The following is a 23,623-nucleotide window of genomic DNA, read 5'->3' as shown; positions in this document are numbered from 1 at the left end:
TGTGCGTGCTGTTTTTCGTTCACAGACTCTCGTTGAAGAATTTGAACAGAAGCTGCAGAAGTGCCACAGCAGGGGTCTGGATTCTCTCGCCGAAACTCCCAAGGAGTCCAAATGCCCAGGAAGCAGCAGCAGGCCCGCGGCCCACACAGCGAAGAGGACGGCCAGAAGTACGTCCACACGGTTTCAAACTCCGCACTAGCCTCTTCACCTCTTTTTTAGCAGGGGAAATTATTTAATTGTTGAAATGAAAGCTCATGCCACCGTGGTGTAGTGGTTGAGAGCAGTGGTTTGGAGCAGCGGACTCTAATCTGGAGAACCGGGTTCGATTCCCCACTCCTCCACATGAAGCCAGCTGGGTGACCTTGGGCTAGGCACAGTTCTCTTAAAGCTCTCTCAGCCCACCTACCTCACAGGGTGTCTCTTGTGGGGGGGGGAGGGAAAGCAATTGTAAGCCGGTTTGATTCTTTCTTAAAAGGCAGAGAAAATCAGCATATAAAATCCAACTGTTATTCCTCTTCTAGCTCATCTACTCTACTATTACACACTAACTCTCCAGTGTATAGAATTTGCAAGCCAGCATGGTGTAGTGGTTAAGAGCAGTGGTTTGGAGTGGTGGACTCTGATCTGGAGAACCAGGTTTGATTCCCCACTCCGCATGAGCAGCGGACGCTAATCTGTTGAACCGGATTGGTTTCCCCACTCCTCCACATGGAGCCAGCTGGGTGACCTTGGGCTAGTCACAGCTCTCTCAGCCCCACCTACCTCACAGGGTGTCTGTTGTGGGGAGGGGAAGGGAAGGTGATTGTAAGCCTGTTTGATTCTTCCTTAAGTGAGAGAGAAAGTCGGCATATAAAAACCAACTCTTCTACCTTGCCAGAAATTTTGTTAGTTGTTAAAGTGCTACTCTGGCTCTTTTCTACTGCTGTTGACAGATTAACATGGCTGCCCTTTGTGACGAGTCTCACTTGTTCTTCCCCTTCTCTTTCAGGCTCCCGCCGCCAGCGACAGCCAGACTCTTCCTTCGTCACCCCCAAGCCCCGCATTTCCAGAGTCCACAGGAAGGCTTCCAAGCAGAAGGCTTACGTCGTCTTCTCGAGCGACGAGGAAAACAGCCCGGAAGAAGGTGAGAACCCTGTGAGCCTGCGTGAGAGCTCCTTTTAGAAAGGCGCAAAGGAAATGCTGCCAGAGGGGGTTTTAAGCCGCTATGGCTGCTATTCTTTGTGGAGGCGAGATTGGATCTGGAAGCCCCCCCCCCCAGCTGTGTCGTCCCCAAGTGCTGCCTACCCACATGCCCCCTGAGCGGCGGACTCTAATCTGGAGAACCAGGTTTGATTCCCCACTCCTCCACATGAGCGGCAGACTCTAATCTGGAGAACCAGGTTTGATTCTCCACTCTTCCACATGAGCGGCGGATGCTAATCTGGGGAACCGGGTTTGATTCCTCGCTCCTTCACATGAAGCCAGCTGGGTGACTGTGGGCTAGTCACAGCTCTCTCTGAACTCTCTCAGCCCCACCTACCTCACAGGGTGTCTGTTGTGGGGAGAGGAAGGGAAAGTGATTGTAAACCAGTTTGATTCTTCTTTAAAAGGTAGAGAAAATTGACATAAAAACCAACTCTTTTTTCTTTTTCAGCTGAACTGATGGAGGAGGAAACGCCAAGCAAAACGACTCCCATTTCCCGTGCATCGGTGCGCCGGGCCCACTGAATACACGTCCTCTTCTTTTTAACGCTTTTGATTCATTAATAACAGGGAATAAAGATTTCTGGGTTTTTATAGTCTCGGCTCCTTTTTTTAGATGTTAAAGTAGCCTGGAAGGGGTGCGCTTGGTTGGTCCTGCGGTGCGTTTGGGGGGGGGGGGGTCACTTAGTCCATCCAGTGGTGGGTGTCCAGCCGGGATGGTGCTGCTTGTATAACTGCAGCATGTAAGGAGCAAGAAGGGGCATTAAGTGTCATCCCAGTGGTGAGAGAAGGATGTATATTGGCAGATCCTGAGTCTTTAAATGGGTTGGCCCTGGAATACTTCCCACTGGAACATAGGAAAAGCCCTGCTGGATCAGACCAGGGCCCACAAAGCCCTGCAGTCTGTTCACACATTGGCCGACCAGGTGCCTCCCGGATGCCCACAAACAAGATGACTGAAGCAGCACCATCCTGCCTGTGTTCCACAGCACCTAATATAATAGGAATAGAATTCTCTGATCCTGGAGAGAATAGGTATGCATCATGACTAGTATTCCTTTTGACTAGTAGCCATGGATAGCCCGCTCCTCCACAAACATGTCCACTCCCCTCTTAAAGCTTTCCAAGCTGGCAGCCACATCCTGGGGCAGGGAGTTCCACAATTTAACTACGCACCATGTGGAGAAATACTTCCTTTTCTCTGATTTAAATCTCTCGCCCTCCGGCTTCAGATGACCCCACATTCTGGCATTATGAGAGAGGTATCATGGCTCAGGGAGGGGAGCGCTGCTTCTCAAAGTCATAAGGACTATTTATTTCTTTAGAGAATTTGTACTCTCAAGGCAGCTTACCAGCTAAAAAAAAACGCTTGAGCCACCCGATTATGCATTGCTCTCATAATTCAGTTCATTAGGGGAGGGGCCGTGGCTCAGTGGTAGAGCCGCTGTTTGGCATGCAGAAGGTCCCAGGTTCAATCCCCGGCATCTCCAGTTCAAGGGACCAGGCAAGTAGGTGATGTGAAAGACCCCTGCCTGAGAGCCGTTGCAGGTCTGAGTAGAAAATACTGACTGATGGACCCAAGGGTCTGATTCAGTAGAAGGCAGCTTCATGCGCTCATGTGTTGTTTGGAATATTTATTGCCTATTCCTGCAGGACCAAGGCTGCTTGAGATGGCTTGCAGCCACATCAGATATCAATTGTAATAAAATCCTTACAGCAGGAAAAATGCATAAAAATTTAGGCAACAATTTTGACCGCCGCTAATAAAACTCAGTTGGCCATCTGTCTGTAAAAACACCCCAAAGATAACCTTGGAGGAGTAACCAAAGCCTACCAGATCAGTACCAAGCTGACCTCCAGGGAAGGGCATTCTGTAGGGAAGATGGCATCACCACTAAAAAGGCCCTGCCTCCAGTTGCTGATCCACCTGAAGGGGGAGCAGGTGGCAGACAGAGCAGGGTTTGGACTGAAACTCAGCTGGCAGGCACGATTGTCCAGTACCCTCATCTTAGGCTCTTTCAGACTTTTTAGGCATTTTGAGTTGTGCCCAAACACCAATAAGCAGGCCAGTGAGAGCTAACGCAGTACAGTGGTTAGGAGTGGTGGAGGCTAATCTGGTGAACCAGGTTGGTTTCCCCACTCCTACACGTGAAGCCAGCTGGGTGACCTTGGGCCAGTCAGTTCTCTTTTAGCTCTCTCAGCCTCACCTACCTCACAAGGTGTCCGTTGTGGGGAGAGGAAGGGAAGGAGTTTGTAAGCAGGTTTGAGTCTCCTCTAAAAAGTAGAGAAAATTGGCATATAAAACCCAACTCCTAATAGAGGGGTGATAGTGTTCCCTGTATCCAGCCTCTGATAGCAACCCGGCCACTGTCTGTTCATACCAATAGAAGCTTTTGTGTAGTCTTCAAGGGCATCCCCTTGCAGAGTGCACTGTAGCAGTCTACAGTCTGGGTGCGCTCGGAGCACGAGCCAAATCTGAGGACCGTAACTGGCATGCCAGCCAACGCTAACAATAAATTTTGTCTGTACCAGGCAAGAAATAGGCTCTTCCAGACGTACTCAGATGAAGCGGCATACACACACTCTCTAAGAAGCTGCTCTGTGGATCTATTTCAGTGTTTCCCAAAGTGAGCAGTACCACCCCCTGGGGGGCGGTGGGATTACCTAGGGGGGCACTAAGAGGCAAGAGGGCAGCAGGGGGGCACTAGAGGTGGGCCCCTTCAACTGTGCTGTTCACTAATTTACAAGCGATTGAGCTATGGCACCATGCTGGCAAATTTGGTGGAAACTCAGAATTTTTTTTCCAGACTTTGAAGAGCTAGTACCACCGGATCAAGTTCATCAGTTTTGTTGAATCGATTTCAACCAAAAAGTTTTAATTTGATTTTGAATAGACGGGCAATTAATTGTTGCTGTTTTGAAATTTTATTGTTATCTTCTTTAATGAGTCATGCAAACCCCTATTTTGAATAATGCTTTTTGTAGGGTAGGGGGCGCTGGGGTTGAGTTTGTGGATCCAAGGGAGGGGGGTGGCCTGAAAAGTTTGGGAACCACTGGTCTATCTGATTAATATTGGCTGATTTACCTTTTCAGTCCCATGTTCCGCACGAACAATTTCCTTTCTCCCCCACCGCTCTGTTGAATTACATGCCTCAGCCTTTCAATTATGCACCCCAGGCCGCCAAGTCGTGTTGTCTATTTGGTGATGTAATCTCATGTCCCCGTTCCCCTTCTTCTGCCTGGCAACACTTTTGTGCTCCTCGTGCCCTCTGCTTGATGGCCAAACAGTGGCTTTGCTACCTTGCATGACTGGGGGGAGTGGATTTTTCTTGTAAAACGGGAAAAGCAAATACCTGACGGGAAAGCCAGTCCAGCTGAAAATGTAGGAGTTACAATACCGGGCCCGTTTGCATGTCCAGAGTCTCTCTCTGTGTGATAGGTGCCGTCAAGTCGCTTCTGACTCATGGCGGCAATATGAATCAATGTCCTCCAAAACGTCCTGTCTTTAACAGCCTTGCTCAGGTCTTGCAAATTGAGGGCTTTGGCTTCCTTTATAGAGTCGATCCATCTTTTGTTGGGTCTTCCCATGGCGCAGAGTGGTAAAGCTGCAGTACTGCAGTCCAAGCTCTGCTCATGACCTGAGTTAGATCCCGACGGAAGTCGGTTTCAGGTAGCCGGCTCAAGGTTCACTCAGCCTTCCATCCTTCCAAGGTCGGTAAAATGAGTCCCCAGCTTGCTGTGGGTAAAGGGAAGATGACTCGGGAAGGCACTGGCAAACCACCCTGCAAAGTCTGTCTAGTAAACGTCGGGATGTGGCGTCGCCCCATGGGTCAGGAATGACCCGGTACTTGCACAGGGGACCTTTACCTTTTTGTAGAGTCGATCCATCTCTTGTTGGGTCGCCCTCTTTTCCTGCTGCTTTCGACTTTTCCCAGCATGATTGTCTTTTCCAGTAACTCTTGTCTTCTCATAGTGTGACCAAAGTACGACAGTCTCAGTTTAGTCATTTTAGCTTCCAGGGTCAGTTCAGGTTTGATTTGATCTTACAACCCACTGGTTTGCTTTTTTGGGCAGTCCACGGAATCCGTAACACTCTTCTCCAACACCACATTTCAAAGGAATCTACTTTCTATCAGCTTTCTTCATTGTCCAGCTCTCACACCCATACATAGTAATAGGGAATACTATGGCATGAATTAACTTGATCTTGGTGGCCAGGGACACATCCTTACACTTCAGAACCTTTTTCTAGCTCCTTCAATGCTGCCCTTTCCCATCTCAATCTCCTGATTTCTTGGCTGCAGTCTCCCCTTTGGTTGATGATGGGAAATGGTGAGCTCGGCTTAACTCTCTTTGTTATTCTGGAACCAAAACGCACAGGTACATAAATTACCAATAGTAGAGGAGTTTGCAAGGGGAAAAAATGCTGAAGTGGAACCCGTACAGAAAGGCGGGCCTATTCAGCGTCTCCTTTCTCCAGTATCATATACGTGACAGTAATATGTCTGGAAGTATTTGCAAGCTGTTCGCTTTCCGTTGGGTCTCGAAGCTAGAATGAAAGATGCTCTAACCCAGGGGTGTCAAACAGGAGGGCTGAATCCGGCCCCTTGAGGGTCTTATCCGGCCTGCGAGGCAGCCGCACGCACCCCCGCTCTCAATGTGGGCTGGCGAGGCATGGCCCGACCAAATGACATATCGTATCTGGCCCTCATGACAACTGAGTCTGACTCCCCTGCTGTAACCGCTACACCACACTGATAGCAGCGTAGGGCAAGTGGTCCTCCCATGCGCTGCAGTGCCAAGCACATAGCCGCCACAGACACCCTGCAGCTTCTGCGGAAAAGGCTCTTCCACCTGAGGAACCCTTCAAATGTGGCTGAGCTGAATGTGAGGTCGTGGGTCTCCTCTGTGTGTTTTTTGGCAGGGTTGGGGGGCTTAGAAGAAGATTTGGTTGTTATATGCCGACTTTCTCTACCACTTCAGGAAGAATCAAACCGGCTTACAATCACCTTCCCCTCCCCACAACAGACACCCTGTGAGGTAGGTGGGGCTGAGAGAGTGTGACTAGCCCAAGGTCACCCAGCTGGCTTCGTGTGGAGGAGCGGGGAATCAAACCCGGTTCTCCAGATCAGAGTCCACCACTCCAAACCACCGCTCTTAACCACTACACCCCGCTGGCTCTCCTAACTAAACGCCCACAGGAGCAGTGCCTCAGCTGCGCTGGCACGTTTTCTCATTCCATGCGCAATTTGAAGTCACCACCATGACCCTGATCGGCTCTTTCCTCAAATTGGCAATTTTTCATGCCAGGACCGGGGAGATCGAAATCGCGGTGGAGGTCGGGCAGTTTGGCTTCTGGAGACATCGAAATTTGGACAGGGTGTGCCACGGCCAGTAGATGGCGGCAGCCGCGGCGCACTGCCTCGGCTACTGATGCTCCTCAACAGGGACTTGGCGCCTGATTTATTTTCTGACCTTTTCCTACTTCAGGGGGTAAGAAAGGGATTTTTTTTCCAGCGTTGCAGAAGCCCCAACGGCAAAGCCGGCGTTGCCAACTGTTGCCGCCGAGCCGAGACCAGGCCTAGCCTCGCTGGCGTGCCATAACTATGGAAACTGGGGCAGGGGACCGCAAGAAACGCGTACTCTCGCGCGCTCGTCCCGGTGTCCGCTGACCAGCCCGTTGCGTCAGAGTTGGCCTAGTTGTCACTGTTCTTTATGTTGCCATGTTTCAGGCTCTCCGAAGCCCTGGTTTTGAAAAGAGAGCAGGCATGCAGGGAGTCACGTTGCCGTCTCCAATTAGTGGAGGCCTGCGAGAAACTCCTGCCTGCGGGCGGGGAGCCACCTGCTAACTCCAGGGTGTGACAGCTGTCACGGAAGAGGCCTCACGGCGCGGCGAGTCCGAGCTCTCCCTAGCCACTCTTTATTGGTTTTAGACATGCGTAGCTCGCTTGTCTCCCCCTCGGAAACCCAAAAGTGGATTGCAAGAAGAAGAAGAGTTGGTTTTTATATGCCGATTTTCTCTACCTTTTAAGGAGAATCAAACCGGCTTGCAGTCTCCGTCCCTTCCCCTCCCCACAGCACACGCCCTGCGAGGTAGGTGGGGCTGAGAGAGCTGTGACTAGCCCAAGGTCGCCCAGCTGGCTTCATGCGGAGGAGTGGGGAAACCAGCCCGGTTCACCAGATTAGCATCTGCCACTCATGGGGAGGAGTGGGGAATCAAAGCCGGTTCTCCAGATTAGAGTCCGCTGCTCCGTGTGGAAGAGCAGGGAAACCAACCCAGTTCTCCAGATTAGAATCCGCCGCTCCTAAATACTACACCATGCTGGCTCTTAACTCTTAACCACTATACCACACTGGCTCTCAAGAAGAGTTGGGTTTTATACGCCGATTTTCTCTACCTTTTAAGGAGAATCAAGCCGGCTTACAATCTCCTTCCCTTCCCCTCCCCACAGCAGACACCTGGTGAGGTAGGTGGGGCTGAGTTTGGAGAGAACTGTGACTGGCCCAAGGTCACCCAGCAGGCTGCATGTGGAGCAGCAGGGGAATCAAACCGGGTTCTCCAGGTTAGAGTCCACCGCTCATGTGGAGGAGTGGGGAATCAAACCGGGTTCTCCAGATTAGAGTCCGCTGCTCCGTGTGGAAGAGCAGGGAAACCAACCCAGTTCTCCAGATTAGAATCCGCCGCTCCTAAATACTACACCAAGCTGGCTTTCACTTGCTCCCTTCCATTTTATCCTTACAACAACCCTGTGAGGTAGGTTAAGTTGAGAGTGACTGGCCCAAGTCAACCAGGCAACTTCCATGGCAGAGCAGGGATTCAAACCTAGATCTCCCATATCCTAGTCAGGACACTCTAACCACTATGAAATACTGGTTCTATTTGTGCCTGCACAGAAATGCAGGTTAAAATATTCTTGTTCTTATCTAGGGGACTAATATTTTGGAGACCTGGCTTCAATTCTCTTTGCTGCTGTGACTCTCTCTGGGTGACCTTGGGCCAGTAGCGTTCTCTCAGCCCCACCTACCTCACAGGGTGGTCGTGAGGCTAAAAACGAGGGGGAAAGAACCACGCATCCCACTCTGTGCTCCTCGAAGGAAGGGCAGGATAAAAATATAGCAGATAGTAAAAGACGGTTAAGAATGCGTTGCCCTTTAACGTGGCTCCAGCATCTGCCGTCCAAAGGCCTCACCTTTCCTAGCTGGACGGCAGCCAGAGGGTCTCGGCCACAGAAGGGCGTGCCAAAAACCTTCCAAGGGCAACGGGCCAGCCCTCCGCTGCTGCACTTTCTCCCTCCGCAACCCCACGCCCAAACTTTGTCCCCGACACCCCTTTCCCCCTCTTGTCCCAGCCCTTCGGCGTCGCATGGGACTGACGTTCAAGGGGCGGTTCCATGCGACGTGTGTCCGACCCTGAGCGCTCAAACCCCAAAGTCCCCGGATAAGCAAGATAAGCGTCCTGCCTACAGCTTGAACATCAGCGTTGGGAACGCCGTGGCTTGTTGACACCTCTCCCCCAGTTGTCCTCTGCCCCCAGCTCAGAGTCCTTCCGAGCAGCTGTTTGCTTATCAAACAGAGGATGCTCACGTTGTGCAAATGCTCAAACAGGCCCCAGTTCCTCTCCGAGTCTCTTTGTCCCACAGGCAGGGCTGTCGTAACGCATGGAAGGACAGTTGGTTTTTATATGCCGACTTTCTCTACCACTTAAGGGAGAATCAAACCGGCTTACAATCGCCTTCCCTTCCCTCCCCACAACAGACACCCTGCGAGGTAGGCGGGGCTGAGAGAGCTGTGACAAGCCCAAGGTCACCCAGCTGGCTTCATGTGGAGGAGTGGGGAAACAAATCCAGTTCACCAGATTAGCCTCCGCCGCTCATGGGGAGGAGTGGGGGAATCGAACCCGGTTCTCCAGATCAGAGTCCACCGCTCCAAACCACTGCTCTTAACAACTATACCACACTGGCTCTTAACCACCACACCTCTATGCTCATGGGGCATAGGGACAGTTGCCCATAGGCCCAACGAGCATAGGGCCCCCATGCTCATCTATGTATGCTGTGACTTGCCGTCAATGAATAAATAAATGTACTAAACTATAAATATTTGTTATTGGAAAATGCATGTTTAGAGTATGTTTTACCAAAGATAATGATGTAGTGGTTTGTAGCGGTGGACTCTGATCTGGAGAACCGGGTTTGATTCCCCGCTCCTCCACATGAGCGGCGGAGGCTAATCTGGTGAACTGGACTGGTTTCCCTACTCCTACACATGAAAGCAGCTGGGTAACCTTGTGCTAGTCACAGCTCTCTCAGAGCTCTCTCAGCTCCACCTACCTCACAGGGCGTCTGTTGTGGGGAGGGGAAGGAGATTGTAAGCCGGTTTGATTCTTCCTTAAGTGGTAGGGAAAGTCAGCATATAAAAGCCAACTCTTCTTTTTATTAGTATTGGGGGTGGGGAGAGTAGCAAGAAGGTCCTGAGCATCTTCTGGCATCCTTTGAGTGTAGAGTTATAACCCATCCCTCTGGCCTTTCGATAAAGGTCACAACCTCCACCAGGGCTAAACTTAGCCCCTCGGTCCTTCGCTAGGAGGTGGTGATAGCCATTGGGGTGGTCAGAATCAGATTACAGTCTCAGCCAAATGAACTTTCGTGGGAGTTCCTCGGCATCTGCTCCGCTGCTTGCCCGCCACTTTCTTCTCTCCTCACTGAGTTGCTCAAGATATATTTCTGGCCAGTCCCACATGGCTTTTACAAGGCTTTTTGCTAAAACCTTTCCATAGCCTACAGAAGGAAATATTCCTCTTTCCCGCCGTGTGCTGTTCCGAATCCCACATGCAAGTACAGAATCATAGCATAGAATCATAGAAGCATAGAGTTGGAAGGGACCACCAGGGTCATCTAGTCCAACCCCCTGTACAATACAGGAAATTCACAACTACCTCCCCCCCCCAGACCCCCAGTGGCCCATACTCCATGCCCAGAAGATGGCCAAGATGCCCTCCCTCTCATCATCTGCTTAGGGTCATAGAAAATCAGCATTGCTGACAGATGGCCATCTAACCTTAAAAACCTCCAGGGAAGGAGAGCTCACCACCTCCCGAGGAAGCCTGTTCCACGGAGGAACCGCTCTAATTGTTAGAAAATGCTTCCTAATGTCTAGACGGAAACTCTTTTGATTTAATTTCAACCCGTTGGTTCTGGTCCGACCTTCTGAGAAAACAACTCGGCCCCATCCTCTATAGGACAGCCCTTCAAGTACTTGGAGATGGTTCTCATATCCCCTCTCAGTCTTCTCCTCTTCAGGCTAAACATACCCAGCTCCTTCAACCTTTCCTCATAGGACTTGGTCCTCTTTAGGATTCTGACATTTTGGGAAACAGGAGAGAGGTGGTCGCACTACTGTCCATTTCCCAGCCTTTCTTTGAACAACCAAGAGTGATTAAAAAAAAAACAAACAAACACTTTATATCTTGCTGACTGTCAATTCTGACTTGTTTTACTTTTAACCTCCAATTTGGACTTCTCATTATCAAAACAGAGACATGCGTTTGGCACGTGTACCGTGATTTTCTTCGCTCTTTAACTCTTCATTCAAAACATTTTCGCAACATACTTCCGTCCCAGTCAGCCAAAGCCATTTTGCACACCTCCGTTGCAAAACGGGAGGTTAGAATATAGCAAAAAATAGCAGAATTTCAGCAGATCCGCCCGATGTAGCAAGAACTTGCTCACCTACAGTGTCGGTTATACCTAAAGTTACAGTGTTGTATGTAACTTTTTACAAAGGCGAGGAGGAGGAGATGTTTACATGCCGACTTTCTCTACCACTTAAGAAAGAATCAAACCGGCTTTCAATCCCCTTCCCCTCCCCGCAACAGACACCCTGTGAGGTAGGTGGGGCTGAGAGAGCTGTGACTAGCCCAAGGCCACCCAGCTGGATTCGGGTGTGGGAGCGGAGGAACAAATCCAGTTCACCAGATTAGCCTCCGCTGCTCATGGGGAGGAGCGGGGAATCGAACCCGGTTCTCCAGGTCAGAGTCCACCGCTCCAAACCACCGCTCTTAACCTCTGCACCACTAGATCACTTACCAAATACAGGGCATGTGCCCAGTTTCTTATTTGAGCCAACGAATGACAAAAAAGGGGGGGTCTGTTTTTCGACACAGATATGAGAGATTGTATGTGGCTTGAATTTATAACATTCATGTCATCCACATGTATGATAGAGCTAGGATCTGGGAGGCCCAGCTTCAAATCCCCTCTTCATTTAAACATTTTTCGTAACATACTTCCATCCCAGTCAGCCAAAGCCATTTTGCACACCTCCGTTGCAAAATGGGAGGTTCGAATATAGCAAGAAAGCAGCAGAATTTCAGAAGATCTGCCCGATGTGGCAAGAGTTCGGTAACCTACAATGTTGGTTATACCTGAAGTTACAATGTTGCGCGTAACTTTTTACAAAGGCTAAAAGATTGCCTACCAAATGCGGACCTAAATATTTAAGGGCATGTGCTCAGTTTCTTATTCGAGGCAAAGGGGATATGCTTTTCGACACAGATACGAGGAATTTTGTGTGGCTTTAACTTGCAACGTTCATGTCGTTCACATGTAGGCGCGAGCTAGGATCTGGGAGTCGCAGGTTCAAATCCCTGCTCTGCCAAGGAAGCTCACTGGATGCCTTTGGGGCGGTCACGCTCTCTCGGCCTAACCTACCTCACATGGTTGTGGTGTGAGGATGAAATGCAGAAGGTGAGGATAATATTGCAAGCTGCTTTGGGTCCCCAGGGGGGAGAGAAGCAGGGTAAAAATATCTAAATAAATATAATCCTTAAAACACGTACACTGCTATTAACCTCATATTGAGGGGAGAGGCAGGGATTGGTTAAAGCCACCTAGTGAGTTCACAGCAGGGTTGAGATTTGAAGCAGAGGCAACATGGTGTAGTGGTTAGAGGGTCAGACGAAGATCTGGGAGAACTAGGTTCGAATCCCCACTCTGCCGTCGACGTTTGCTGGGGACCTTGGGCCAGTCACACACTCTCGGGGTACCCTACCTCGCAGGGTTGTTGCGAGGATAAAATGGAGGAGAGGAGGATCATGTAAGCCGCTTTGGGTCTCCACTGGGGAAAAGAGTGGAGTATAAACGAAGTAAACAAATCATAGCTCATTTTCTCAATTCTGATGCATCGATTATACTGTAATTCCTGGCCAACTAGCAGCATCTCTCTGTGAGAGGCAGCGTGGTGTAATGGTTAAGAGCGGTGAACTCTAATCTGGAGAACCGGGTTCGATTCCCCACTCCTCCACATGAGCGGCGGACACTAATCTGGAGAACCGGGTTGGTTTCCCCACTCCTCCACATGAAGCCAGCTGGGTGACCTTGGGCTAGTCACAGTTCTCTTCGAACTCTCTCAGCCCCACCTACCTCACAAGGTGTCTGTTGTGAGGAGGGGGGAAGGGAAGGCGATTGTATGCTACTTTGAGACTCTTTAAAGACAAAGAAAAGCGGGGCATAAAAACCAACCCTTCTTCTTCATAGGGGAGGTGGCTTACCTGCTCCCATTCAGATTGCCCCTTTAAGCACTTGATAATTGCACTTTTTAACAGAGCTGAACTTCCAGTTACAGAACTCCATCTGGTTTGGCCCTTATTTTCATGAAACTTGAGAGCCGGCAAGGTGTGGTGGTTAAGAGCGGTGGACTCTAATCTAAACTGAGGGTCTGATTCAGTAGAAGGCAGCTTCAGGCATTCAGGTGAGATCAGGTTTGAATCCCTGCTCTGACATGGAAACGTATCTATTTTATGAGGAGAGGCTGTGGCTCAGTGGTAGAACATCTGCTTAGCATGCAGAAGGTCCCAGGTTCAATCCCTGGCATCTCAGTTAAAGAGACTAGCCAAGGAGGTGATGTGAAAGACCCCTGCCTGAGACCCTGGAGAGCCACTGCGGGTCTGATTAGACAATACTGACTTTGGTTCTTGTAGGTTATCCGGGCTGTGTAACCGTGGTCTTGGTATAAAATACCAAGACCACGGTTACACAGCCCGGATAACCTACAAGAACCAATGAACTCTGGCCGTGAAAGCCTTCGACAATACTGACTTTGATGGACCAAGGGTCTGATTCAGTAGAAGGCAGCTTCATGTGTTCAAATATTAGGGGAGGGCCATGGCTCAGTGGTAGAGGATCTGCTTGGCATGCGGAAGGTCCCAGGTTCAATCCCTGGCATCTCCAGTTAAAGGGACTAGGCAAGCAGGTGATCATAGAATCATAGTGTTAGAAGGGACCAACAGGGTCATCTAGTCCACCCCCTGCACAATGCAGAAAATTCTGAACTACCCCCCACACCCCCAGTGACCCCTACTCCATGCCCAAAAGATGGCCAAGACGCCCTCCCTCTCATGATCTGCCTAGTCATAGAATCAGCATTGCTGACAGATGGCCATCCAACCTCTTCTTAAAAACCTCCAGGCAAGGAGAGCCAACTACCTCCTGAGGAAGCCCGTTCCACTGAGGAACCGCTCTAACTGTTAGATGTGAAAGACCTCTGCCTGAGACCCTGGGGAGCCGCTGCCAGCCTGAGCAGACAATCCTGACTTCGACAGACCAAGGGCCCGATTCAGTAGAAGGCAGCTTCACGTGTTCATGCGGGAGATCTCCAGCTAGTACCTGGAGGTTTTCGCAAAAACCACCAATTATAGTGTCAATCAAGTTGCAAAACCGAAGTCGCAAGTTCTGTGGTTACTACCCTCCTGGACAAATCTCAGGAGGAAAAAACCTCAGTTCCCAACCTCCAGGACTGGCCTGGAGGAAAAAAATATCTGTTGCCACCCTCCTGGAATGGCCTGGAGCAGTGGTTCCCAACCTTTTTTTGACCAGGGACCACTAGGACTTTTTTGTTCGGTGCAGGGACCCCAAGGTTCAAAATAAAAATTCCGAGAATTTGAAAATAAACTTTAATCATAACTGTTAAACATTAAACTTATAATAATATTTTAATATATATTTTAATAATAGAGAACTTTTAATTGAAAATATTAATGTATTATGGCTTTATAACTTTGTTTCGTGGGCCTTAATTTAGTTCTCGCGGACCCCTGGGGGTCCATGGACCCCTGGTTGGGAACCAGTGGCCTTGAGGAAAGTGTTTGCCAATCTCAAGGGATTGATTTGATTGTGAGAGCTTTTGTGTGTATAACACTGAGTACATTTACGTTTAGCATTATAGTTGTAGTAAGAGCACATAGCGTAGGAATATCATCATTAAAGGTGCAACCTTGATATGAAAACCTGGTAACGATTATAACAGATTTGTTTGGTTATAATACAAACCCTGGAGGTTGGCAACCCCAGAATTTCAGCCTAGAGAAGCCCTCGCGATTGGCAAGCGCTCTTTCCTCCAGGCCATTCCTGGAAGGTGGCAACAGAGAGTTTTTTCCTGGGCAATGGGGCCAGATCCATCCGAAGGGTGCCTCGGGCTGCAGCCAATGGCGAGCCCGGGGCCAGGCCCCCAGGGGAAGGCGGGATTTCCGCGGTCACGTCCCGCGAGTAGGCGCCCCGGAGGGGGGCTGCCCTGGCGGGAAATGCGGCCCCCCCTGCGCGGGGGGGGAGGAGGAGGGGCGGTTGCCGGGCAACCCAGGAGCAATCCGCGGCCCCAGCCTCTTTGTTAGGCGAGGAGGAGCGGGGGCCTCTTGGCAAGCAAGGGGGCTCTTTGTCCCGTTCACCCCAGGAAGGAAAAGCAGGGGCGATGCAGAGTTATTTGGTGGCGAAAAGGAGGAAGGTCGCAAGCCCCTTTCCGGTGCAATCCTAAACGCACTTACGCCGTTCCAAACCCATTGCCTTCAGTGAGGGGGGTGCGACTCTGGATTGCAAAGAATCGCCTTTTGCAAAGAGGCCCCGCTTCTCTTGGAATTTGGAATTTAAAACGATAGCTGCAACCCTAAACGCACTTACGCCCTTCTAAACCCATTGCCTTCAGTGGATTTACATGGCTGCGCCTCTGTTGAGGATTGCAAAGAACCAAGAACCACCTTTTGCAAAGAGGCCCCGCTTGGCTTGGAATCTGGAATTTAAAAGGATAGCTCGGATGCAATCCTAAACGCACTTACGCCCTTCTAAACCCATTGCCTTCAGTGGATTTAGATGGGTGTGCCTCTGTTGAGGATTGCAAAGAACCAAGAACCACCTTTTGCAAAGAGGCCCCGCTTCTCTTGGAATTTGGAATTTAAAAGGATAGCTCAGATGCAATCCTAAACGCACTTATGCCCTTCTAAACCCATTGCCTTCAGTAGATTTAGATGGGTGCGCCTCTGTTGAGGATTGCAAAGAACCAAGAACCACCTTTTGCAAAGAGGCCCCGCTTGGCTTGGAATCTGGAATTTAAAAGGATAGCTCGGATGCAATCCTAAACGCACTTACGCCCTTCTAAACCCATTGCCTGCAGTGAATTTAGATGAGGTGCGCCTCCGTTGAGGATTGCAAAGAACCAAGAACCACCTTTTGCAAAGAGGCCCCGCTTCTCTTGGAATTTGGAATTTAAAAGGATAGCTCAGATGCAATCCTAAACGCACTTACGCCCTTCTAAACCCATTGCCTTCAGTAGATTTAGATGGGTGCGCCTCTGTTGAGGATTGCAAAGAACCAAGAACCACCTTTTGCAAAGAGGCCCCGCTTGGCTTGGAATCTGGAATTTAAAAGGATAGCTCGGATGCAATCCTAAACGCACTTACGCCCTTCTAAACCCATTGCCTTCAGTGGATTTAGATGGGTGTGCCTCTGTTGAGGATTGCAAAGAACCAAGAACCACCTTTTGCAAAGAGGCCCCGCTTCTCTTGGAATTTGGAATTTAAAAGGATAGCTCAGATGCAATCCTAAACGCACTTATGCCCTTCTAAACCCATTGCCTTCAGTAGATTTAGATGGGTGCGCCTCTGTTGAGGATTGCAAAGAACCAAGAACTACCTTTTGCAAAGAGGCCCCACTTCGCTTGGAATTTTGAATTTAAAAGGATAGCTCAGATGCAATCCTAAACGCACTTACGCCCTTCTAAACCCATTGGCTGCAGTGGATTTAGATGGGGTGCGCCTCTGTTGAGGATTGCAAAGAACCAAGAACCACCTTTTGCGAAGAGGCCCTGCTTGGCTTGGAATCTGGAATTTAAAAGGATAGCTCGGATGCAATCCTAAACGCACTTACGCCCTTCTAAACCCATTGCCTTCAGTGAATTTAGATGAGGTGCGCCTCTGTTGAGGATTGCAAAGAACCAAGAACCACCTTTTACGAGGAGGCCCTGCTGCGCTTGGAATTTGCAAATTTAAAAGGATAGCTCAGATGCAATCCTAAACGCACTTATGCCCTTCTAAACCCATTGGAGGAGAGTGTTATGGAATACCCTGGACTGCCAAAAAAACAAATCAGTGGGTTCTAGATCAAATCAAGCCTGAACTGACCCTAGAAGCTAAAATGACTAAACTGGGGTTCTCGTATTTTGGTCACATTATGAGAAGACAAGAGTCACTAGAAAAGACAGTCATGCTAGGAAAAGTGGAGGGCAGCAGGAAAAGAGGACGACCCAACAAGAGATGGATTGACTCTATAAAGGAAGCCACGGCCCTCAATTTGCAAGACCTGAGCAAGGCTGTGAAAAATAGGACGTTTTGGAGGACATTGATTCATAAGGTTGCCATGAGTCGGAAGCAACTTGAGGGCGCTTCACACACACACAAATTTATCTAAATTGACACAAGATCTTCAAAATGGTCAGGTCTAAGTAGGGTTGCCAACCCCGGGTTTGGAAATACCAGGAGTTTTGAGGATGGAGCCTAAGAGAGTGGGGGGGTTTAGGGATGGGAGGGACCTCTGCAGGGTATAATGCCCGGCAGTCCACCTTCCGAAGCAGTCATTTTCTCCAAGAGAAGTGGAATAAATGTTTTTCATAAATAAATAAGTAGTCTGGAGGTCTGTTGTAATCCCAGTAGATCTCCAGCCCCCACCTGGAGGTTGGCAACCCTAGGTCTAGGGCTGGTCTCTTATGCATGCTTTCCTTGGAAACAAAATTAAACAGAAGTCTGGTGGTATTTTAAAGATTTACAATTAGTCCTTGCTCACTTCATCAGATGTGTCTGACTCACCACAGTGCCACAATATATACGACGAGGCTTTAGGGCACCACTACGTTTCAGTTTTACTTTCCTTGCTGCTACAGTCTTAATGGGGCTGGGAAACAAGATCTGTATCAGTGGGGTTTCCTTCTGAGGGGCAGGACTGGGCTGTGTGGGGGGGAAGGGGAAGCTGCTGGTCCTTGCAAAGAATCCTGTTCGGCTCCAGGAGCAAGTTGTGCCCCACAGAAGGGATTGGTAACGCTATGGCCAACCACAAGGAAAGGCGGGGTATAAATCTTTTAATAATAAATAAATACAAAGGGCGGGGGGTGCTCAGCCAACCAGCACATGCTTTCTTTTCCCCATTCCGCCAAGGAAACAGTGTACCGGCCTTCCTCATGTGCATTTGGGACCCGCTATCCAAGGCAGAGGCAGTGGTCAGCTATCTTAGCCCTGGGCTGCTGGGGGGGACAGGAATGGCCATGGACGGTGTTATGCTTTGGCTGCTGCAGGTGCATTCCAGAGACCAATAAAAGAACTTACAGTGGAGTTTTTTAAAGTTACACCTCTCCCGCATGCAGCCTCCCCCCCCCCCCCCAGTTTCTTAAGAAACTGCATCACAACTCTGGGCAACCTTTTGCAGAGTGGGGGTGGGGCGGGGTGGGAAGGAAATGTAGCTTCCTCCCTGCCTCATTCTCGGGTCTGCCTTGGAGGGCTGGGCTTGCACACACACACACACACACACACACACACACACCCCGCAGCAGCTTTACCGTATTCATTGTGATAGAGGCATGGCCTGCAAGGAAAAGATGGTGGGGGCAGGTGAAGAAAAGGGGATTTGCTCATTGCGGGGAGGGGGGAGAGAATGTCCCACTAAACCCGTGGCAAATTAGATGTCCGAGATGGCAGAGGTTCCTTCGGGGCTGGTTTCCACCATGCAACACCCAGCGCTTGGTGACTTGTCAGGGTGAACGGCAGACTTGGCAGATCTAACACAGAATGTTGTTGTTGAACACATGAAGCTGCCTTATACTGAATCAGACCTTTGGTCCATCAAAATCAGTATTGTCTACTCAGACCGGCAGCGGCTCTCCAGGGTCTCAGGCGGAGGTCTTTCACATCACCTACCTGCCTAGTCCCTTTAACCGGAGACACCGGGGACTGAACCTGGGACCTTCTGCATGCCAAGCAGATGCTGTACCACTGAACCACAGCCCCTCCCTCAAGATCTTAAGATCACACTGACAGCATCCTTTCACAGGTGCCATTGCTGGGCATCACATGTACATCAATTTGATGAGTACTGTTGCAGGAGAATAGCCGTGTGAGTCTGCGGTTGAACAGCTATATTCGGGTCCAGCAGCACCTTAGGCCATTTCTGCACGGGAGATTTTGCCTTGGATTTGCCGCTCTCCAGATGCACATTTTCCCCATCCCAATTCTCAGAACTCTAAATGGGGGCTTTATTGTTGGGTTTCGATAATTTGGATGGGGAGCGGCAAATCTATGGCAAAACCTCCCACGCATAAATGACCTCAGAGACCAACAAGATTTTCGGGGTATGAGTTCTGGCTCTTGAAAACTCATACCCCGGAAATCTTGTTGGTCTCGAAGTTGCTGCGGGACCCGAATCTAGATGAAGGCTCTGTACAGGCGGACCCTTAGAGCCATGGCTTCCGAAGGCTGGCTCCCTGATTCATTCATTGGCTGTAACCACACTAGGTATTCCCAGCGATGTAGTAAGATTGGTTCTTGTAGGTTATCAGGGCTGTGTAACCGTGGTCTTGGAATTTTCTTTCCTGACGTTTCGCCAGCAGCTGTGGCAGGCATCTTCAGAGGAGTAACACTGAAGGACAGTGTCTCTCAGTGTCAAGTGTGTAGGAAGAGTCAGAGAGGGGTTGGGTTTGAGCTGAGTACTGTCCTGCAGACATAATGTGCTAATCATTGTCCTGTAAGTATCAAGATAATGTACTAATGAGAGTGTGGTATGTTAATATGGAAGCATTGTATCCTGAAATGATCTGGTAATGTGTGAAATCCAAAGCTAATCTGCATGGCTATTGTTGACTGTAGCCTTTGTTAGTCTGGAGGTTTTTCAGGGCAGGAAGCCAAGCCTTATTCATTCTTACACTCTCTTCTTTTCTGTTAAAGTTGTGCTGATGTTTATGAATTTCAGTGGCTTCTCTGTGCAATCTGACAAAATAGTTGGTAGAATTGTCCAGTCTTTCAGTGTCTTGGAATAAGACCCTGTGTCCTGTTTGTGTCAGTCCATGTTCAGCCACTGCTGATTTCTCAGGTTGGCCAAGTCTGCAGTATCTTTCATGTTCTTTTATCCTTGTTTGTATGCTGCGTTTTGTGGTCCCGATGTAAACTTCTCCACAGCTGCAAGGTATACGATATACTCCTGCAGAGGTGAGGGGGTCTCTTTTGTCTTTTGCTGATCGTAGCATTTGTTGTATTTTCTTGGTGGGTTTAAACACTGTTTGTAGGTTATGTTTTTTCAAAAGTTTCTCCATCCTATCAGTGACTCCTTTAATAAATGGCAAGAATACCTTTCCTATGGGAGACTGTTTTTCCTGAGTTTTCTGATTTTTGTTTGGTTTAATGGCCCTTCTGATTTCATTCTTGGAATAGCCGTTTGCTAGCAGTGCGTGATGTAGTAAGAGTTTGAAAATGTTATAAAAAATACTGTTCGCACCTTCTATGTATTCCCACTGATGTATTAAGAGTTTGAAACTGTTATAAAAAATACTGTTCGCACTTTGTTTGGCCTCTTTAGCTGTGAAGACGTCTTCCAACCATTTTTTAGCCGTGGCAGCCAAAAACCCAAAAGCGATGTTTTTTTATAACATTTCCAAACTCTTGATATATCACTGGGTATACCTAGTGTGGTAACAGCCATTCATTTCTTAGCGGTCATCCCACTGCAGCTTTTTCGGATGCTCTTTCTGAAATTGGGGGGGGGCAGAATTTGTTGTTTTGTTCCTTTTTGACAAACAACAACAACACCCCACACTGAACTCTCCACAGCAGGAGGACTCTGTTCCTTCCCTCTGGCCCACCCAGCAGTACCCTCCTTGGTCCAACAGCTGAGTCATCCTGGTACCATGATCCATCCAGCATCCTTGCTCTGGAGGGGCTGCTTGGGTGGGTCTCAGACACTTGTAAAGGCTGCAAAATACTTGTTTGTTTGTTTTTTTAAAGAAGAGCAAAACTATTCAGATTGTCAGTGGTGGATCTTGTTGTAGGGACCAGCGTGGCGTAGTGGTTAATAGCGGTGGACTTTAATCTGGAGAACCGGGTTTGATTTCCCCACTCCTCCACATGAGCAGCGGACTCTAATCTGGTGGACTGGGTTGGTTCCCCCACTCCTCCACGTGAAGCCAGCTGGGTGACCTTGGGCCAGTCACAGTTCTCTCTGAACTCAGCCTCACCTGGTGTCTGTTATGGGGAGAGGAAGGGAAGGCAATTGTAAGCTGCCTTGAGACTCCTTAAAGGTAGAGAAAAGCAGAGTATAAAAACCAACTCTTCTTCTTATTCCATAGAGTCATAGAGTTGGAAGGGGCCATACAAGCCATCTAGTCCAACCCCCTGCTTAATGCAGGATCAGCCTAGAGCAGGGGTGGGGAACGTCAGGCCCGGGGGGGGGGGCATTTAAGGCCCGCGAAATCATTTGGTCTGGCACTTCATGGGTCCTGGCAGATCTCTTGCTCAGAAGGATCTAAGACTGGCGATCAGCTCCCTCCCGCAGACAGGAATAGCCTCTATTCAAGGCGGATGTGAGTTTGTTTTGCTGAGAAAAGGAACTTTTCCCCCCTTGCAGAAGAGTTGTTAGCTATGGAGCTGTTAGGACCGCCCAAGAAACTGTGTTAACCCTTTCCCACCCGGGCCATGGAGAAACGTATTCCCTCTGTACTACAAGAGGGCTGGGGGCGGAAGTGGCGACAATGGAGGGGTTAAAGGGGGCAGGGCCAGAATGCACGGGGGGGGGGGAGTTCTTAGCCAGTGTATCCTCATTTCATCCCTGCAGGCGGAGTTAGCAGGAGCCGGCTGTAGAATTCAGCCCCGACCATGCGGAGCAGGAGCAACCCCGGAGTGTGGCTGGACGGCTACGCCCGGCTGGTGCAACAGACCATCCTGTGCCATTAGGTTGGCAAGTGCGCCACAGGTTGGATGCCTGCCTGCTTGCCCGCGCCGGGGGTGTGTGTGTCAGCTGGGGCAGCTGCCTGCTTGGGGCTTGGTTGGCTAATTTTTAAGTTGATAATTTTGTATGGCCCACAAATGATATTATAAATATCCAAATGGCCCTTGGTGGAAAAAAGGTTCCCCACCCCTGGCCTAGAGCACTTCTGACAAGTGCTTGTCCAGCCTCTGCTTAAAGACGGCCAGGGAGGGGGAGCTCACCACCTCCCTGGGTACCCGATTCCACTGTTGAACAACTCTTACTGTAAAAAAAAAGTTTCCCAACATCCAGCCAGTACCTTTCCGCCCACAATTTAGGGCCTCTGTCTTCCCTGCAGGCGGCTGTACTTGTGGAATGGGGCGGCCTCTTCCTCCTGAGCAGGGTTAAGAACAAAAGGACATTTTATTGTTTCCTCAAACAAAGAGCAGCCTGCCTGTTCTGGCATTGTTTCCAGCAGGAGCACATGGCGGCCTTTAATTGTCATGGCGAAGAGGATCTAAGCCTACTGAAGCATGCCCGCATCCGTCTGTGAGCGCACTCAGATACAGCACGAAGGAGTCTCACGGCACCTTCCAAACGAAGAGGTTTAGGAAGCCAGTTTGCAGGGTTGGGGGGTAGCTGTGTTGGTCTGCAGCAGGAGAGCAAGATTCAGGTCCGGCGGCACCTTAGAGAATCACAAGAGTTTCCAGGGTATGAGCTTTCAAGAGCCAGCGTGGTATATGGTTAAAGAGCGGTGGACTCTAATCTGGAGAACTGGGTTTGTTTCCCCACTCCTCTACATGAACGACAGACTATTCTGGATATCCAGGTTTGATTCCCCACTCCTCCAAATGAAGCCAGCTGGGAGACCTTGGGCTAGTCACAGGTCTCTCCGAACACTCTCAGCCCCACCTACCCCACAAGGTATCTGTTGTGGGAAGGGGAAAGGAAGGCACTTTGTAAGGCACTTTGATTCTCCTTAAAAGGTAGAGAAAATCAGCACATAAAAACCAGCTCTTTGGCAGCATCCTGGAAACCGGATGACATCCCGGACTTGGGGAAATGGCATTAAAAAATGGATGAATTTGCGGTGATGGCCAGACTGACCAATTTGATAAAAGAGAAGACGACTGAAGACTTCCAAAAAAAATGGGAATGCTATTTCGAATATGTTAAACAGAAAAGTTAGATGGTTAGAGATAAAAATTAGTTTATAAAACTTACTATACAGGATAGAAGGAACTTATTTAAAAAAAAAGTTGACTATAAGAATAATGTATAGGATATTTGAAATGAAGAGACAGACTCACCAAGGAGTACAAACTGTGTGAATGTGTGTATATGTAATTTGTGTGTTTTCTTTCTGAAACTGTTAATAAAATATCTTAAAAAAAAAAAAAAAACCCAGCTCTTCTCCTCACGCTCCCTTGGTCAGAAGGTTTATGAGACATCAACTTTAGGGAGAAGCGAGCCCGATGGCTCCGAATGCATCTAGGCCGCAAAAAGCTTATGATCCACAAACGCCTTACACTTTGGTGGTGGAAAAAGTGCTGCTGATTTATAGTGACTCCGTGGGGTTTTCAATGCAACAGATGATCAGAGATGGTTTGCCATTGCCTGCCTCTGGGTGGAAGCCCTGGGCTTCTTTAGTGGTTTCCCACCAAGGCTGACTCTCTGCTTAGCTTCGGAAATCTAAGGAGATCAGGCTTGCCTGGGCCGTCCAAGTCAGAAGTCTTAGCTCTTTAGGGTGCCACAAAAATAAACAGGAACCCGACAGCATGAGCTAGATTTTAGCCCAGGATAATATCTGGAGGGCCGGAGTGAGTCCACTTGGTCAGATGCATCTGATAAAAGCAGACTCCACAGTTCAGGGCCCTGGGAAGAAATCTTATTAGTCTTTAAGGTGCCCCAAGATTCATGCTTGTTTTTTGTTTTGTTTTTTTGCTGCATGTCTCTTCCACTGGAATTAAAATGTGTGCACGTGCCTAGAACCCGCTGTAAGGGGTTTCTGGAAGGGTATCGGGAGAGAGAGGCCCATCATTCCATGTCTGGCCCCCGCTAGCGAGACTTACAGCCTCCAAGCACGGAGGCAGTTGGAAAGAAGGTGGTTAAAGGGAGACATGATAGAGGTCTATAAAATTATGCATGGTATGGAGAGAGCGGACAGGGAGAAGCTTCTCTCC

The 23,623-nt window shown here is 49.3% G+C and overlaps 1 protein-coding gene across 1 annotated transcript in view; it reads left to right on the top strand.

The window, feature by feature from the left end:
- NCAPD2 (non-SMC condensin I complex subunit D2) overlaps positions 1 to 1,707 on the top strand; it is a 43,039-nt gene extending 41,332 nt beyond the window's left edge. Inside the window, exons 29-31 of the mRNA XM_056848433.1 lie at positions 26 to 167; positions 989 to 1,123; positions 1,634 to 1,707. Of these exons, the coding sequence (XP_056704411.1) occupies positions 26 to 167; positions 989 to 1,123; positions 1,634 to 1,707 (351 nt within the window). The remainder of the gene's footprint in view (positions 1 to 25; positions 168 to 988; positions 1,124 to 1,633) is intronic.
- Positions 1,708 to 23,623: the final 21,916 nt, after the last annotated feature.

The sequence above is a fragment of the Euleptes europaea genome, chromosome 4 (genome assembly GCF_029931775.1).
Source record: "Euleptes europaea isolate rEulEur1 chromosome 4, rEulEur1.hap1, whole genome shotgun sequence".
Lineage (NCBI taxonomy): Eukaryota > Metazoa > Chordata > Lepidosauria > Squamata > Sphaerodactylidae > Euleptes > Euleptes europaea.
Note: the sequence above shows the minus strand (reverse complement) of the source record. Positions and strands in the feature narration are given on the sequence as shown.